The 18,987-nt window shown below is 35.5% G+C and overlaps 1 protein-coding gene across 10 annotated transcripts in view; it reads left to right on the top strand.

The window, feature by feature from the left end:
• The first annotated feature begins 5,249 nt into the window (after positions 1-5,249).
• The window catches only part of LOC144440219 (rho guanine nucleotide exchange factor 11-like), a 145,102-nt gene continuing 131,364 nt past the window's right edge, over positions 5,250-18,987 (top strand). For 9 of the 10 annotated variants that reach the window (XM_078129535.1, XM_078129533.1, XM_078129532.1 and 6 more), the window contains exon 1: positions 13,262-13,354. In XM_078129535.1, coding sequence (XP_077985661.1) covers positions 13,308-13,354 — 47 coding nt within the window. In that variant the 5' untranslated portion in view covers positions 13,262-13,307. Of the gene's footprint in view, positions 5,655-13,261; positions 13,355-18,987 lie in introns of those variants that run through there. The other variant, XM_078129528.1, reaches the window with a different exon arrangement.

Raw genomic sequence — 18,987 nt, 5'->3', positions numbered from 1 at the left:
GTCGTTAGTTGTGGGGTGTCTCGTGGGAGTATAAAAGGTGGAACAGTGTGGTGAGATATGGAGATAATATATGGTGGAGTGGCGATGTGACCTTTTTTCCCTTTGATCTGACAATGTCATGAGTATGTCTCAGCGTAGTCTAGCTGCTATAGTTTATACCATTACGATTACTACGATCATCTCTAGTCAAAGTCGTTACTTTAGCACAGAAATATGTGCTACGTATACTCTGCCCTCTACAGCGTTCATATAAACACGATGACGTTATCGCGTCCCCACGTGTTTAGGTGGAAGCTGGAGGTAGAGTTCCGTATTTGATATTACAATGTATTGCAATTAGCACCAATTACAACAGCCTGATAGTTTTAATCACTATAGCGCGATATACACCTTAACCAATATTGTAACACTTTCTTTTCATGCCAGTCGAGAACATGTGGCAATGTAATTAGATTTCTTTTTCGCAAAGTTTCTGAGACATTGTCTGGCCAAACGATAAAATGTAGCAATGTTAGTAAGATTTGTGTTGAGGCAGACGATAAATTGAAGCAATATTGGTAAGATTTTTGTTGAAGCAGACGATAAAATGTAGCAATGTTGGTAAGATTTTTGTTGAGCCAGACGATAAAATGTAGCAGTGTTAGGAAGATTTTAAGTTTGAAACAGTTTCAGGTTTCATGATTTCCATGATAAATGACGGAAAGAAAGTTTGGTTACAATTGATATGTTATACATTAAAACTGTCGATCCCTAACACGAGATCTACGTCACGGATAGTGGGAAAAGGGCGGTGTTAGCAGACAGTGTCCATCGGGTCTACCATGCAGAAAAAGTCTCACCGTCCAAATCAAACTTTTTTTCAGCTTCTACAACACCAACATATTTGGACTGATTCCAGTTTAAATGCAAAACAGAATGTTTAAAATATAATTTTAATTATGGACCGAAGAATGTTTCCATGGTAAATCAAAGAGTCGTTTGTTGAAGTGAGCTAGTTTTAGTCGTTTGAATCATTTGTCGCTGAGGGCGCACTTTTAATCGCCCCACGGAACAGAGGCGCGATTGAAATAGCGCCCACAACGACGATTCTTACAACCATGTCAGGACTCGATCACAGGGTGATATCATTTGTTTTTGTTTACTAACATAATAAGGTACGTCATCTTACAGAATATAAATATATGAAAATGTACCTGAACTATACTTTTGACCTCATAATAAAAGTCGATTCATGGACATTTTGACTATGTACATACCGTGAGTGAATATACCTTAAAATATCATGGGCTATATAGCCAAAATATGTTACCTCCACGAATTGCAAATCTTTTACAGTGCATGTATGGCAGGTTACTTTTCACTCATTCTGTTTGATACGACCATACAAAAATCTGGAAACTACACATACCGCTACAAAATTGTTTGAATACAGTTTCTTGCTACATTTTGTCTAAAATGAAATTAACTAGTGTGCCACCATATACAGATCAGACATCAAATGCAGACATCAAAAATTGGTGGCCGTATGTTTGTATCTATTTGCACTACCGGTTTTGATTCAATCAGCCTAACTTGTTGCAAGATATTGCGATCTTGCTACATTGAAGTGTACAAAGTGTAGCTTCGTGTTGTTTATATATATTTGATGTTTCCATTTACGGCTGCATGATGGCGCGTTATATAATTCAATTTAGACAAAATGTAGCAAGAATTTGTATTCCATTCTGCTTATCTTAAAATGTAGCATATTCATTTTATTATTGGTAGTGTGTGGCAGTTGCATCATAAGAAACGAGTGAACAGTGACATGCAACGCGCTGTAAAAGTCAGTGAACAGTGACATGCGCTATGCAATGCGCTGTAATAGTCAGTGAACAGTGACACGCAATGCGCTGTAAAAGTCATTGGCTCGTTTATCAGTTATACCTTATTGCCAGATTTGAGTTCAGCCAATTGTGATTATATTAAGATACAAGATACAAGAAAACTTTATTATCTCTGTTCAGAGAAATTAATCAATTGTGGTCGCAAAAGAATACAAAACTACAATATAATACAAATACAGTAATACACCTGACATAAACCACTTCAGTAAACAGAAAACTGCGAGTATCGTTTCAGCAAGCAGCAAAATAACGTCAAAAACACGAATAAACTTAACTTGTGCCTATTTAATTTTATATGCCACTCTATAAACATATCTTGTTTGTGTTGCATTTATCAGAGCAGCTATCCCGGCGTACATTGCTAGCATCTCTAGATCTTATTAATGCAGCGGGTGGCACTCATCATCATGGCCTGTAAGCTTAGACAGTTGCTTTTAGTACTTTTACTGCTAGATTTTTTAAAAATTTTTTTTAATTTTTAAAAAATATATTTTGTATCATAAATCATTTTACGCATTTAATCCCAATAACTGATATTATATATTTGATAATTAATATAATTTATCCAAGCTTGCTTTTTTAAATGTACGAATGGGCTAGATTTCTACAGTAGCTTGACTAAGTCGATGACCTGTGAGTACGATAACTCTGGATGTGCTATCTTAGTTAGTCAACTACGTAGACAGGCTTCTAGGTTTGATAGAATCTGTCACGAATCCCAAAGTTTGACCATTATCGACGTCAGTGTGTCAGGAGTTCAATTGGTCAGGTCACATATCGGATTTTAGGGTAGACAAACTAATACTAGGCACAGTCACGGTCTTATTTTCATTTTATCTTGATTCATTCAATTTTAATATCTTTTATTTTTTAAATACAGCCGGTGATAAACTTGAGGGGAAGACAAAATGACTTGGAGAGAGGAAGAAAATCAACAAGAAAACAGGAAGTCGTCGTAAAATTGATATGACAACAATTTTGAAAGGCCGAAATTTTTGGTAGAATAGCCGGATAATTATAAGATGATATAATTAGAACGTTTCCGACGAGGAAAACATATTGAACAATATGTATATAATAGGCATGTGGCTTGCTCTTCCCTCAATTCTCCCCTAATTGTGTTAGATTCGTAGACGAAATCTCAGAGCCTAGAACGGACCAAGGAAAATTATGAAGATCCGATCTAGACTCTTTGGTAAAAAAAAATTAACACGACAAAAACAACAAACAGATAAAAATGCAAGCAAACAAATAAGAGAGCAAACAAACAAACAAACAAACAAACAAATGAAAGTAAGCAAAAATCGTTACCTTACGGACAATTGTATTGTCGAACTGGTTTAAGTCTCCCAAGTTTTCAACTAGATAATAAATGATAAGCTAAGGACTAAAGGTGAACCATTGGTTTCATAACATTTACTTCTCATTCGTATATAGCGATTGTAGATGACGTCACAAGAAAGCGTACCAGAAGACAATTTCACATCGCACGCCGGGATCCCACATTCTCACAAACCAGAGTTGTTATTTCTTCCGCGACACTGTGAAATGGTGGTGGGTCTTGGACGGTGCCGTAAAAGAGGCTGTGTGATTTACGAAGATGGGATCCGAAGACAAACAACAATACGCCCAAACCCTGAACTGACACGAGTCCCTATATAGAGGATTTTTTTTAAATCCATTACCTTCAAATGTATTGAAGTTGTTATTCATTTCAAATTTTGTAATGTAAATGGAAATGTGGTCAACTTTGTTAACGTTTACCAAATTGTGCACAATCACCTTTTCAGCCAAGTCACTACAATAAGACAATGCGGTAAGTGTAATATTTATGTGACCAGAAATATTTTGAATCATATACGCTTCACCGAATTGATCGAAAGTTACTTTATAAAAATAGACGAGATTCGTAACTGCATTAATATTCAGCCACATACTTTTTCTCAAGCTTCTGGAAAAATGAAAGGCATTTTCTGTATAGCTAGGTAATTATATTTTAATTTTTTTTAAGCTGTATCTTTTTCTATTTTTAACTTTATGGGAAATGTTGATGGCTTATGCCATAGACCCTCCAAAATACACACACAGACACACAGACACACACACACGTACACACACACACACACACACACACACACACACACACACACACACACACACACACACACACAATACTATATACTTATTCTCAAACTTAAAAGACATTAACTTCGTGGCTTGTAATTTGCAATTGTTTTTATTGTGAGAGTAACATTCCCCTAATCACCAAATATCGGATATCAGTATGTATGTATGTATGTATGTATGTATGTATGTATGTATGTATGTATGTATGTATGTATGTATGTATGTATGTATGTATGTATGTATGTATGTATGTATGTATGTATGTATGTATGTATGTATGTATGTATGTATGTATGTATGTATGTATGTATGTATGTATGCATGCATGCATGCGTGCGTGCGTGCGTGCGTGTGTGTGTGTGTGTATGTATGTATGTATGTATGTATGTATGTATGTATGTGTGTATGTGTGTGTGTGTCTCTGTGTGTCTGTCTGTCTGTGTGTGTGTGTCTGTGTGTATGTGTGTCTGTCTGTCTGTCTGTCTGTCTGTCTGTCTGTCTGTCTGTCTGTCTGTCTGTCTGTCTGTCTGTCTGTAAGCTTATGTATATGAAAAACGTTGAGTTTTCTCGTAACTGATACGATCGAATTACATTTATTATTCAAGACTTGTTCAGTCTACCCGTGGGATTTTCTCATATCTACTGGTTTCGATTCCACGTTTCTTATTTACAAGTCAATGATAGCGGATTTGTGAAAGAAATGCTGAAGTTATAACCCTCGAATTTGTTGGCTAGATTGTGTTAAAAAACATTTTCACTTTTTAGGGCGGGACACAATTTAATGTCGAAAAATGTATCCCCACCATATCACTCAAAAACAAATGAAATACGATATTCATTGTACAGAAATATTTGAAAGCAATTAGTGAGCTGTGATATCTTGAAATTCCACAAAACAAACGAATTACTTTTGTGTTCTTTATGAAGTTACATAGGGTCAACATGCAAATTTATGCTAATAACTGTCCTCGGTTATTGATCCGTGCCCTGGTAGCCATTTTTTATAGTTCAGTCAAACAGGCGGAGGCATAAATTTACTCAAAACTCCAAACTTCAATTTTAGACCGTCGTATTATAATTTGTGCTTGAATTTCAAAAGAAAGAAATTTGAAGATCTATTTGCAGGAATGACAGCCGTGGAAAAGATTTCAAGCCTGCGTTAGCTTTATTTTCGAAAAACCTGAAGGACTATTTACTTTATTGTGCAAGGTTACTACATGAGTGCTATTACAGCTAGCTCGTAAGGGATATCCCTGTTCCACTTCCCGGTGAACGTCCGCTGCAAGTTTGGACCAAAACAACGTATTTTGACCCAAATTTTGGATGTGTTCATTGCATTTAGTTTTCCAGACAACTTGAAGAATATTTCCAGCGACACAATTTGTACAGTAAGGCGTAATTACAGCAGTGTTTCCTTTGTTGAAGCGACATTGCTCGCAGTGTTGTGTTTCACACATTGACCTGTCTTTGGGTGGGATTGAGTTTTTACACAGTGAACTCAGAGAGCTCCCATAGACCACATAACTCCGGCCTAACTATCGCGATAAGAAACACATTAAAGTCGGTATGAACGGCTAAGAATAACGGGAGAACAACTGACTACTTCCATATGGCGCTAACAGGAGGATCCCGTTTTCCTGGGTAAGTGTGATGATGCTACTAGCAACTATTTCCGAAATTCATGCATAGCGCATATCCAGGAAGTAGTACGAGTTTAATTAAAAGTCGCGTGTCTCTGGATTTCAATGATATCCAGAGGAACGTAAAAACTAATAAACATTTCTTCGGATATCTAAATAGGTATGATCAATTTTGATTTTTTCCCCAAGACGTTTCTGACATGTCTGTACACTGGGCGTATGACTCATATAGAGTCATAACAGTGGTGGGTGACCGCGAAGGCTTGTCAAAATACCGTCCGACAGGACGTCAAGTTCTGAGCTTGTTAGATTTGTATCAAAGGGGAGTTGTCTAGATACAAAATAGATAGTTCCTTACTCCTCACAGTGTATAATAATTAAAGAGAATTGTAACGACAATGTACTTTATCACTAATTTCCTGAAAGTTAGTCCAGACAGCAGTGCAGGTATTTGACAGACACCTTGATATACAACAAGATATGCGTCACAATCGGTGCATAATTTTCAATAATTTTGACATTCAGAACAATCTGTCGACTTCGTTGCCAAGATATTTATAGAGCAAGGAATAAAAACCTAACATTTATAAAAGAAATAACATTTAAAATACTGGAGGCTGTATATGGGAACTCCTACAGAAATCCCTAACCCTACACCTGTCTGGTTTATAAAGTGTATGTAAATAACCTTTATCTGTATACAAACAAAGGACAGATATCATTGTGGTTTCTGTTTTACTGAAGTGTTTAACTTTCACTGTTTTGAAAAGATTGAAGGAGGGGATAGGAAAACCAGTAAAAATGATAAGTACTATGACAAATATAAGTGAGAAATATATATAGTAAATTTAGGTAATTGAATTTACAAAAGTGATGTGGTGATATGGTTGGTACAGTAACAACACAAGTAACTGCAGTATTGCTTATATTATGTTGTACTGTAGATAATTGATTCTTAATTTTTTTTTGCCTGGAATTTCAGGAATATATTTATAACATACATGTAATTTTTACAACGTTTTACAGGAAACACTTAGTCTTCACTAGTGAAGTCTAGACTAACTAGTGAAGTTAGCTTCTGTATACAATTGTAAATGATATGGTGTATACTGTATCTTTATCCTGTTCAGCTCAATAAGCCGTTTTTTCGTATCGCAGCAGATCTCACGAGATCCTGCGTTAGCCATTTCTTCCTTTGCATTCAGGTGAGGGTGGTCAAGCTGAAAGTGTCAAATGTTTAACAACACTGTTGTTTTCAATGTCATCGCATATGGTCACAGCGAAAGTTTGCCCGTGATTACATGTATGACAACCGTTGTTGCTAGGCATATTCGCATATCTCGCGATATCTGCAACGAAACATAACATCCCTTATTTGTATTTTTGCGTGCACTAACAAATACACCCCTGGTTTAACACGGTTTGAAATTAACTTTTTTTCGTTGGTAGTGGGCTATCAATTTCAAAAAGTGGTAGCCCAAGGATGGTGACCAATAATCCTATATTCATGAACTGAAAACGAAGTTCCTCTATTGGAATTATGTGTGTTATTCAATACTTTCATGTCCATAAGTCTTCCATCCTTATCATCGCATAATCAGTGGCAGCCTTAGTGGGCTACCAGCTGCAAATTATGGTAGCCCCATGACATGAATTGGTAGTCTGTCAAGGCTTGAAATTGGCAATAGTCAAGGCCATATATGATATAGACTTCCAAACATTGTATCTTGACTACCAACTTTGTTATTTGGTAGTGTCTATAAGACCAATGGAAATCAATAAAGAATTGTAGCTGAAACAGCTCACTCGGATAAATTTGACTACCATAGTACCAAGACCAAAAGTTAAATTCAACCCCTGTCTGTGGACACGTGACTACTATTAATTTTGATCCCTGGTTTAGTACATTTTACATGTAGAGAGAGGCATACAATTATTGATGTACAATGTATGGATATGGTAAAGTGTGTGTGAGGTACATTTAAATGACAATAATTTCAAGTAATTTGTTGTATTGGATTGTCAAGAATTGATCTAACATCTCATTCTTATAATTTCCAGGTGTCAATCACACATACTTAGTCTGCAAGATACAACATTCATAGCCATGCTATCAATTATCACTCAATTGTTAGATTGTTAGAAGCCTGATAAGGCAGAACAACATGGCTGTTTCTAAAAATGTATCACAAACTATATTCATTTTTGTACATGTGTATGTTAAATTTGTAAATTATGAATATACATATGTAGTATACAGGTGTGACTGTGAATATTGTAAATGACATTGATATAAAAAAAATTTGTACTTTGGTTTAGGGTGTAGTCTTCATGCTGTCAGTGGATTCCAAAATAGATTTCGAGATTCAAAGCCACGATAGCATCTAAGACTGTTTAGTGTTATACTTTACAATTGTTGGTACCTGAAATAGAATATTACTGCCTCGTCGCATCATAAAAATAATGAACATTCAATTTCTTGGTCGATACCATAACTTCCGCTCCCCACAATTCACATAGAGGCACGTGTGAGAATAAGTCGACCTGCTTGTTCTATTTTGACCCTCTTGCATGAGGTAAAAAAAAGCTATTGCAGGAACCTTGAATTCAGATGTATGTTACACATACAAATGTATACAGTACTACAGCTAAAAAATGCCTTTCCAATATGGTAGCCCAGTATTAGCTCAGTTTTTACATGTAACATTGGACTAGCCCTGTGTTAACATTAGACTGATGTGCAATGTAGGCATTAATTACTATTGAAATTAGTTCAATCACAAGCCTGTCCAGTGTCAACAGCGCTAGGCTGAACCTGATGCTGGTCAAGTTATACATTTTGTAAAGGGATTCTTCAGCTGTATTCGTTTATAATGATACGTCCTACATATACTAATTATTCACAATACTGTGCCTGTTTATTGGAAGGTAATTATGTCATAATGTGTTTTGAAATGAGTGATGACAAGATCCCAGCATGCGTCATTCCTCTAAATACACACTGGGTTAGCATAGAGTCAAGTTGTATGTCGATTTACAACTAAAAACATTGAGGGGTTGCTGAACAACTGTGCGTATCATACACATTTTATATTCCCTAAGAACAATTTAGATAGATAAGAAACAGGCTTCCCACAGACCACTCAATACAAATATAAACAACATCATCTGACCCCTACTGATAAACAGACACACATTGTCCTTGGAACAAACAAGCTATTTAAAGTCATTACATTGCAGGCTAAGATTTTGACACATACAAGTGTATTGATTCAAAGTTACTAGTGATAATGTGTGTGCACATACAGTGCCTGTTTGTAGACAGGAGTGTGGTGTTGTTTATATTTGTATTGAGGGGTCTGTAGGAAGCCTGTTTCTTATCTAACTAAATTGTTCCTGGGGAACATAAAACATGTATGATAGCATATTCGTTTGGCGATCCCTCAATGTTTTAGCTGTACATGTATAATGCAACACCTCACGTTGTAGTTGCATGTATACAGTACAACCTTCTAAGTTGGTTCTAAGCATATGGTGACACTGTCGACATCTCGCAACAGGAAACATTTTAAAACCCAATAAGAATCTGTGCCTTCTTTCCGGCCAAACATTCAATAACGTAAACAATGGCTAGTGAAAGGCAAGGCATCGCAGGAGAAAGGCGAGATGCAAAAATCCCTGCATGACTGGATGCTAGCCTGACATACATTACAATGTACATTAGGTATTTCTGTAAGTGTGGGGAAATATTATAATTTTGTGTATGTCAAAACTATGAAATTGAAAGAAATTGTAAGAAATTGATCCAGAACTATCAAAGGTATTGTAGCTTATGGTGTACATTATAATGCAGCAGATACATTGTATGATTATCTGTACATGCTTTGAGAAGTGGAGCAACCACTGTTTACCAGAGAATATCATTATCTGGTAGTTCAGTTAGATGGCTTTGCTTTTGTATGAGGTGACAACCAGATAAACCAAACAGAGAAATATGTCATGGTTGAAATCAGACATCTGGTAAATTTGTGTCACACCATTACCAGCAGACATTTTGTGTTCAAAATAAAATCTGAGTTTTTAGTAATGTGGAGGTGTGTGATAACAGACCCTTGCAAGGCTTGTATTTTGTAATAGAGAACTAGAAACCTAATGGAATTTAGGTAGCAATTTTGATAAGGCGTTTGTCAAAAGAAAGGGGAACTTGGTAAATATTTTATGGACTCGTCACTTTAGATATTGGATCTGCCTTCAGCATATTGCTGTGTTTGGCTTTTAGGACCCCTTGTAATAATATACAAGTGAAAATTAGAATTTACATGGTTTGATATTTTGGTGAAGCCCTTGAAAAAAAGAAAATGGAACTGGTGTAGATTTTTTATGGATTTATCACCTGTAAGGAAGACATTGCTTCTGCTTTCAGTTTAGGATGTACATACATGTTTGTAGGGGATAGGTTTTGAAATTATCAAGACTCCACTGGGTAGGCGCATAAATTACTAAACGTTGCAGACTACCAAATTAGCAGTAGTCCAGGGTACCTACATGAGATTACATTGTACATTGCAGACTACCAAATTAGCAGTAGTCCAGGGTACATGAGATTACATTGTACATTGTTGACCACCAAATTACATTGTAGCAGTAGTCAAAGATACATACATATTTATAGAATACCAAATATCATATCTACATGTACATGTAGACTACCAAATTAGCAGTAGTCCAGCCTTTCTACTTACATTGTACATGCATGTACATGTACATTGTATAAGAATTATTGAAATGGGATTTTGAAACCAATTTAGTGTATTATGTACATGGGGATAGAAAAACTGATTTTTATTCAATTTCTAACCGATTTCACTACTCCATGTGGGGACAGGGCTTGCCACTGTGTTACAGTTACATCTACACAAACAGTATTTCCTATCTCTGATCCAACTTTGTTACACCATTGGTAGCAAATGTCATTTCCCTCATGTTGTATCGTCCAATCAAGTCTTTTGAGTAAGGGCAGTGATGTTGCATCAACCAATCAAGTTACTTCAATGAGCTGTCAATCATTCAGTCACCCATAGTAACTCAAATTCCTTGGCAATAGTATTAATTATGTCAGCCAATCATGTTACTTGATTACATTTGTAGTCTGTCAATCACTCAGTGACCATAGTAATTCATTTTGTTTGGCAATAGTGTTGTGTCAACCAACCAATCAATTTACTTGATTATTCTGTCAAGCATTTAGTTACCCATAGTAACTCATTTTCTTGGCAATAGTGTTGTGTCAACCAACCAACCAACCAGTCAGTTTACTTGATTATTCGGTCAAGCATTCAGTTACTCATAGTAACTCATTTTCTTGACAATAGTGTTGCATCAGCCAATTTCGGCTGTCATGAACCAAACGTGTAATATCAACTGTCAAATTATTTCATTCATAATTTATCATTTATTGTTTTCCTTCCTTGCACCAAGTACAGTAGTTCATGAGATGATTGTTCTAATTTTAGCTAGGACCACTTTGGGTACGAATTCATACAATTCATTTCAAGGAGTGTATAGACACCAAAATTCTGTACTTTGAACTCTGAAGTATATATATGTATGTGTATGACATTGTCATTGTTACCAAGGGCAGCAATAAGATACAAATATACCAGCAATATGATATCATACAGTAAATCATTTCCAAGTAAAATAATAATTGATTGAAGTGAGTTCTGTCTGGATCATATAATAAGTTAGTACATGTACTACCAAGAATCTAAAAAAAAAAAACGTCTTGGTATTCTTTCCTGTGTCAATCTAGTATTGCTGATGCAACATTCATTAATGCACAGGTACAAAAAATGTATAAATGTACCAGAAATATTTGATGTATAAATGAAATAAGACTTATTCAAGTTCAACATGGCGAGGGAAGTTATGACTGATCTGAGTACAACCATGGCATATGTACATGTATACAAATGGAGTCATGATGGGTGAATGGTTAGAGTGGCTGGCTTGGAATCTGCAAGTTGTGGTTTTGAGCAAGATTTGAACCGCAACTACATGTATGCCTAAGTCAACCCAGCTGTGTAATTGGGGACCTGGTAGGATAGAGGTTGCAATGTGAATGCTTTAATCCTATGTGCATATAGAGGTTGCAATGGATTGTATGCTCCCCAGGGAGTTGAGGAAGTATGAAGGGCCATTGTGCTGCTATTGATCCTTGCCAGGGTAATAATTGTGAGTGCCTCAAGCTCTCAGGAGGAAAAGGTGCGATATAAATTTGCATTATTATACATATATGTAAGAATTACAGAAAGTATGTGGATATTCCTTTGTGTCAGTCTAGTATTGGGTGATAGACCGGTACATGCCAGTTTTCTGACATGGACACCATGTTATACATGTTATGTACCACAAGTTTATACATTGTATTTACAACTAAAGTAAGTAGTATTCAAATGAAGTTGTGACTGATATAATTATACATGTACATTTGTAAGCTCTGTTAGAATTTAAAAAAAAAACACGTTGAGAATCCCCCTGTGTCAATAGTTGGATGCTATGTTTATGATATTTCTAAAAACTGATCAGGTACCATTTTAGCCCAGAGACCTGGTTATCTGGCTCAGTATACAGTGTACTAGCTTGACAGTATCGGACATCTTCAAGCCAGAAAGTCTTGCTTGCAGACGGAGTAAGTTGGGACTTGACTCTGACAATGTCCTCGTCCTTCTCTTCAGTGTTCAGGGACGATGTCAGAAGTGAGTTCCATATACGCCGTTTGCAAGCAGCAGTGCAAACCAGATAGTATCTGGGCTAGCAACTTTTGATTTACAAATATATCAAAACCGTTGAACCATGCCAAGTTGTGACTAACAGATGAATTACTAAGAATTTATAAAAACGTTGATAGAGAGTCCTCTTCTGTCAATCATCATTGAAAAGAAATTTATATCGGTGACGCCATAATCACAAAATGTAATTTACAAAACAAAAATAACACTTGAAGTAACGTTGTGAATGACCTTAGTACAAGGGAGAATTTCTGATAACATTCCTTGACTTGTCATTCTGGTATTGGGCGTGGTGTAAACACTAACGGTATAGTGGTATGATGTACCAAGTCATCTAGATATTTAGTCTGAAGGTCAAAGGTCAAACCTTGAGATATACACATATATGATGTATGTATACATGTATGACAGTGCCCATCACAGTGATCTAAAGATGGAAGGAAAAAAATTCACTGTACATTGTACATGCATACAATAGATTTTAAACTGTTCAACTTTCTCTTTGTGGTGTTTTTTTTTTTAAAGTGGTATTTGCATGTAGTTCATCATGCATGTCATGTGGGTAGATGTAATGTTTTGTAGCTATTTCAGTTGTTATAGAGTATTTAAAAGGAAGAAAATAAATGATGTACATGTACGTGCTTTGGTCATTTAACGAGTAAGCAGACAATGGTGGCAGTTGAGGGCTATGATTAGTGTACAATGTGTCAAGGATTTGAGGTGATACTGGGCTGAAAGGTTGACTGGTTTAGTTTAGTTTTATAAAGTGATGTTCATCTTGGTAAAGTCATCGACCACTGGCAATGGTAAAATATGAGCATCTATGAGAATTCAAAATTTTAGCAATGTACTGATCTGTGTGGATGGATGGATCAAAGACATACATGTATGGTGTCTTACATGTACATTTGTAAGTTATTGTAAGTTGTAACATTTTGTGGTCAGTGTTTTGGCTAAGGTGTGGGGACCCAAGACTGCCAGTAACAGGAAGGGGGAAAAATACGGTAAAATTGGCATTGTTATCCATATATATGTATGTAGTGTGTCATAATTTTGGGGAACCCTGGTAATACAATGTATGACCGAGGAACTCGTGTAGATTTAACCTTGCTGTCCTTAGCAAGTTACATTTGTACTTCCCTAAATACAATGTACATGCAAGATTAGGATGGGAGTTATTTGATACTCTCAAACACTCATCAAATGCATACATGTACTATTTACAATGACATGTACATGTACATGTACCTGGAGCTGAAGTGAGGATAACCTGTAAAGATATTGAATTATTAGTGCTACTACAATTTGACATGCAACTGGTTTGATGAACTCAGTTCAGTGAACACATAGTGACAATGACATACACAATCACATATATGTACAACACATACATAGTATGTACAATGTACAGTACACAGTTAGCAGTACTCATGTTTTCATAGGATGAGAAACCATTACTGTATTATGTGTATAGTAGTCTATAATCTATTCAATGGACTGCCACTGTAGTAAGACTTACGTTGTGTAGTTAGTACATGTACTGCTACTAATTATAGTTATATTCACTTCCATGTTGTTACTAATTAATAGTAATATTCGTGATGATCGTGAATGAAGGAGGTTCTCGGTTGAAGTGTATACAATGTGTAATATACACTCACTTAAGTGTGCTAGCAAGATAAAATAGTGGTAGTTTAATGTACAGTTTTATTCTACACTATGGATAGACTGGAAATACTAACCAATCTACATGGCTACCGTATTACTAGCTGTGAGAAAATTGAAACTGTGGAATAATAATAATGACTTGTGTACTGTAATTAAGATGTGCCTGTCCTGTAGAGAGGTCCAGGAACAAACACTTATTACCCCTGGCACAGATCAATAGTGGCACAACGGCCATTTACATGTATACTTCTTCAACTACCAGGGGAGTATAAAATCCAGTGCAGCATCTGTAAGTACATACTTGTAGAATGTAGGACTAACGCATTCACATTGCGGCCTCTATCCTACTAGGTACCCAATTATACAGCCGGGTTGAGTGGGGTATACATGTACATAATCGTGGTTCAAGTTTTGGCCAAAGACTTTAGCCATTCAGAAACAATGAGAATTTCATAAATATGTTCACAAAATGAAGCGATGCAAGTACAATACTTACTTTGTTGGAGAATATAATGAATTTATTCATTGAATCAGCTACCAAGTGAACCAGCAAATGTAAACTCCTGTCACATGCATTGCATGTATTCACCTTAAAAATAAACGCTTGCATGTATATGTGGAAAATTAGGCCAACCCTATATCTGAAATGTGCAGCAGGAGCTCTCATTGTGAATTTCTATCTCACCAAGTATGTGATTTATTTTAAATGCAAGCTAGAAATGATAGCTGATAAAATGTAGTACAAGTAATAGCGGTCCTGACCCATGTGCACTGCATTTTGATTATAGAGTGTTGACTTAATGAAACAGCAGTAGGCTTTATTTATAAACTTAGATGTAATATAATACTAGTGATATTTATATGAAGATGAATGACATACAAGTTATATGTACATGTACTTTAGAATGACCACAACAACAGAACAGACTGTCAGTGTTTTGTTTCAGATAATGGTGATATTATCAAAGATTTTCATAACATTATTTGTAACAGATTTGGCATTACGTTAGGCGGGGATAAAATTCTATTTTTCCGGATTTGTCATAATTGACTTATATTGAAATGAAAATGAAAATGCAGACATTAGACTTCCTTATATGTATAGGAAAACTATTTGTAATGGGATAGATTTGCTAGTTTTCAGATTTAGCATAATACTAGACAGGTAATAAAATGCAGATTTTGAGATTTTGCATAATAGTTACATTTGTATATTTATAAATTATGAAATGAAAATGACAGACATTAGAGTTCCCTTATGGAAAAAATGTTTCTACAACTATGAGTATTTATAAGGTTACTAATTTTCATTTTTAGCATAATTAATTGCCATGAATGGTTTAATGAAAATGACAAGACATTAGATTTCCAGAAAGGAGAACAACATGTACATGTATGTGTACATGTGTGTGTACATATGTGTGTGCATGGATGAAGTGCCACTGCTAGTTTTCAGAATTAGTTAAATGAAATTGACAGACATTAGATTCCCAGAAAGGAGAACAATATGTACATGTATGTGTGTGCATGGATGAAGTGCCACTGCTAGTTTTAAGAATTAGTTAAATGAAAATGACAGACATTAGATTACAAGAAAGGAGAACTATTTGTACATACATGTACATGTATATATGTGCATGAATGAAATGCTAGTTTTCAGAATTAGCATAATTAATATACACATAAGGTTAAATGAAAATGGTAGACATTAGACTCCCAGGAAGGAGAACTACATGTATGTACATATGTGTGCATGGATGAAATGCTAGTTTTCAGATTTAGCACAATTTAATATGCATATATATATATATGATGAAATTAGATTTAGAGTTCCCTAAAGGAGAACTTCTACTGTATGTACTATTCAGGATAAAATGGCGGTTTTGAGATTAAATCTTTAATAAGCACTGGGTAAAACCATTCATCATTAAAGTTTGATGCCTTGCAAATAAAGAATGAGGAAGTCCTTCATATTGTGTTGGAAATAGTGTTGACTTTGTTCTTTCCGCATAGTAACATGTAAGATGGTACTTGAAATTGAAGATTTACAAATGTAGATGTGGACTTGAAGGAGATCAATGTGTGCCCTCTACATTGATATAAAACGAACAGTTTTGTTGTGGGTCAAAATAATAAAATAAAATGGGTTTCTGCAAAGTAAAGGATACAGAAAACAATAAATTTTGGAGAGTTACAACTTACATGTCAGTGGAAGGTCAAATGAACTCAGAAGGTACATTGGAGGAATTGTAAAAATCACACACACACACACACACACACACACACACACACACACACACACACACACACACATACATACATTGTATACACACACACATACATATACACAGTCATTCTCACCATAGTCATTGATGTCTGTCTGTCTGTCTGTCTGTCTGTCTGTCTGTCTGTCTGTCTGTCTGTCTGTCTGTCTCTGTCTCTGTCACTCTTCCCCTTCTCTCTGTCAGTGTACATGTAAATGTTAGTGTATATTACCTATTGATATACATGTAGTCTAGAGACTTCTGACTTGGCATACAGCCTCAACAGAATCTGACAAAAGATGATGTCAAGTCAGAGAGCCAAATCTCTGGGGTGCAATTGATGTATAATTGTGATATTTTTCAAATACAGGAAGTCCCTTAATTAACCAAAGACATACATGTACATGTATACTACCCCACCATATTATTGTACAGCTTGTGAGCTTATTTGACTCTAGTAGTGTACATGTACATTAGTGTATACATATGTATTATTAGAATTTGCAGGGTTAGGGATTTTAGAGTTGAGAACAATGTGAATAATGATTATTGACTATCTAATGCAAAATATAAAACTGTTGATATACATGTACAATGTAGTTTGAAAGATTTAACCCCTTCAATACTGAAAACATTCCCGCCAAAATTGTTTGGACAAAATTCTTGTTTTATGTAAGTTTTTGGTATATAACAACTTCATTTTAGACTGGAATTAAAGAAATGTTACTTCCTAATAAAGTAATATTATTGTAATTATGAAAATATTCATATAAATTGGGTTCCCATATTATTTAAAACTCGTCTCTAGTCATGAAAGGGTTAACTAACTATCGTCCTTTGGCGTTTGTTGTATATTATGCAGATTTCAGTTTACAGTACAAAATTTAACTAGTCCATCTAGCTGCTGACCCGTGGTCACATGACCTCATTTCGTGAAAAACAGTTAATGGGATATATATCTTATCAAATGTGGTGCCCCTGTTGTCTGTGTAAGGGGTCTGAAAGGAAATTTGATATGACCTGTAGAGTAAGGGCTTATAGTCTTATACACATACATGTAATGTAATGTTAAAAAATTAATGACTTGCATGTATATGTCTTCTGTATATCTTTTTAAGTGTTACTGTTTGCTGTTACAATGTTGCTTTTGTGTACATGATGTAGGGCCACTGTACTACTAGTTCTGTTTGCAGACAGAGTAAATGTGAATTATAGGACTTGGTTCAGACATGAAGAATAGAATGAATGGGGCAATGTCAGATTCCAGTCACGACTTATATTGTATATGTACACCATCTGCAAGTACATGTAGGAGTAGGGATATCTGTGCTATACGGTATATACCTGTGTTTGAACTTGAAGTAATGCAAAATCCTTGAAAATTGATTTCACACAGAATTGAGTTGAGTGATAACATGTAGGTAAGCCTATATCAGTGTTTTTGTCAAGGTGTGAGAATGCTGGTAACAGAGAGGGAGATACATATGTATCATTGCATGGTAAAACTTACATTGATTTACATGTATACTATAAATAGCATCATTTTAGTGGAGAGAACCCTGGTAAAATATTAGGAATGCTGGTAGATTCTGCTACATTGATTGGATATACGTAAATATTGTTTTCAGTCAAAGTGTTGTAGACATTTGGAACAGTGTTATTTCTGCTACTCTATCAATAAGTCGTTTTAAGGCAGGTATTGATAACCACCTCAGAACAGTAAGGGTCTTTAAAAGCCTCAATGGCTTCCTACCCCATGTAAAAAATTCATGGCAAAAATGCTAATCACACGTACAGTGTACCAATAAATGCAGAATTTTATCTCTATGGAAACTTTTTCACATATGTAATTGTGCATTACTTGATGGAGTTTCATACATGCTATAGATATTATTATGTACATCATACATGTATCAGAGATTTCTCGGACTGTTGCTCACACTACATTGTACAAGTGGTATTTACACTGCAGTGCAATACCTGCATGCAAATGATATGCAGTGAGGAAATGATTATTTGTTTTAGTCAAAAGCGTGCAATTGTACAAGATAATTTATTTTTGGAGAATTGCTGTTGAAGATAAACATATGTAATTATTAATAACAACCCCCATTCCAGGTCAGTTCCAGTGGGTACTCCGGGTATTTGCACTAACAGTGTTTTATGCATTTCCACTCGCTACACTCATGAAAGTATGGCTGTAGAAAACATGGCAAGCACTTGCGCAAATACCCAAAGTACACCACACTTGCAATTGCATGGAATAAAGTTCTGTCATACATATGCTTCCATTGCTGTAAAATTATAGGTAAAATATGGAAATTCATAATATATTGTGGCAGCCATCTTGGAAAATGTCTGCCATCTTGGATTTTCAAATGTCCAATCAGATGGATCAAAGGAATAACCTATAAGCAATATTCAGGCCAAGATTCATGCTTATACACATGCACAATGTAGGCAAACTTGCATTAACATCGGGCTAGCCAACTGAAAAGCATTCTTGCAAACCAGAGCTGTTACATGTAGTTCTTCTGCGACACTGTGAAATAATGAAATAATGCCCTCTGGGGGTGGTGTGTCTTGGACGATGTCGTTTGGTTTACGACAA

This window comes from Glandiceps talaboti, chromosome 9 (genome assembly GCF_964340395.1).
Source record: "Glandiceps talaboti chromosome 9, keGlaTala1.1, whole genome shotgun sequence".
NCBI classification, from domain to species: domain Eukaryota; kingdom Metazoa; phylum Hemichordata; class Enteropneusta; family Spengelidae; genus Glandiceps; species Glandiceps talaboti.
The sequence above is the reverse complement of the archived record's forward strand: the minus strand, read 5'-3'. Positions and strand labels throughout refer to the sequence as shown.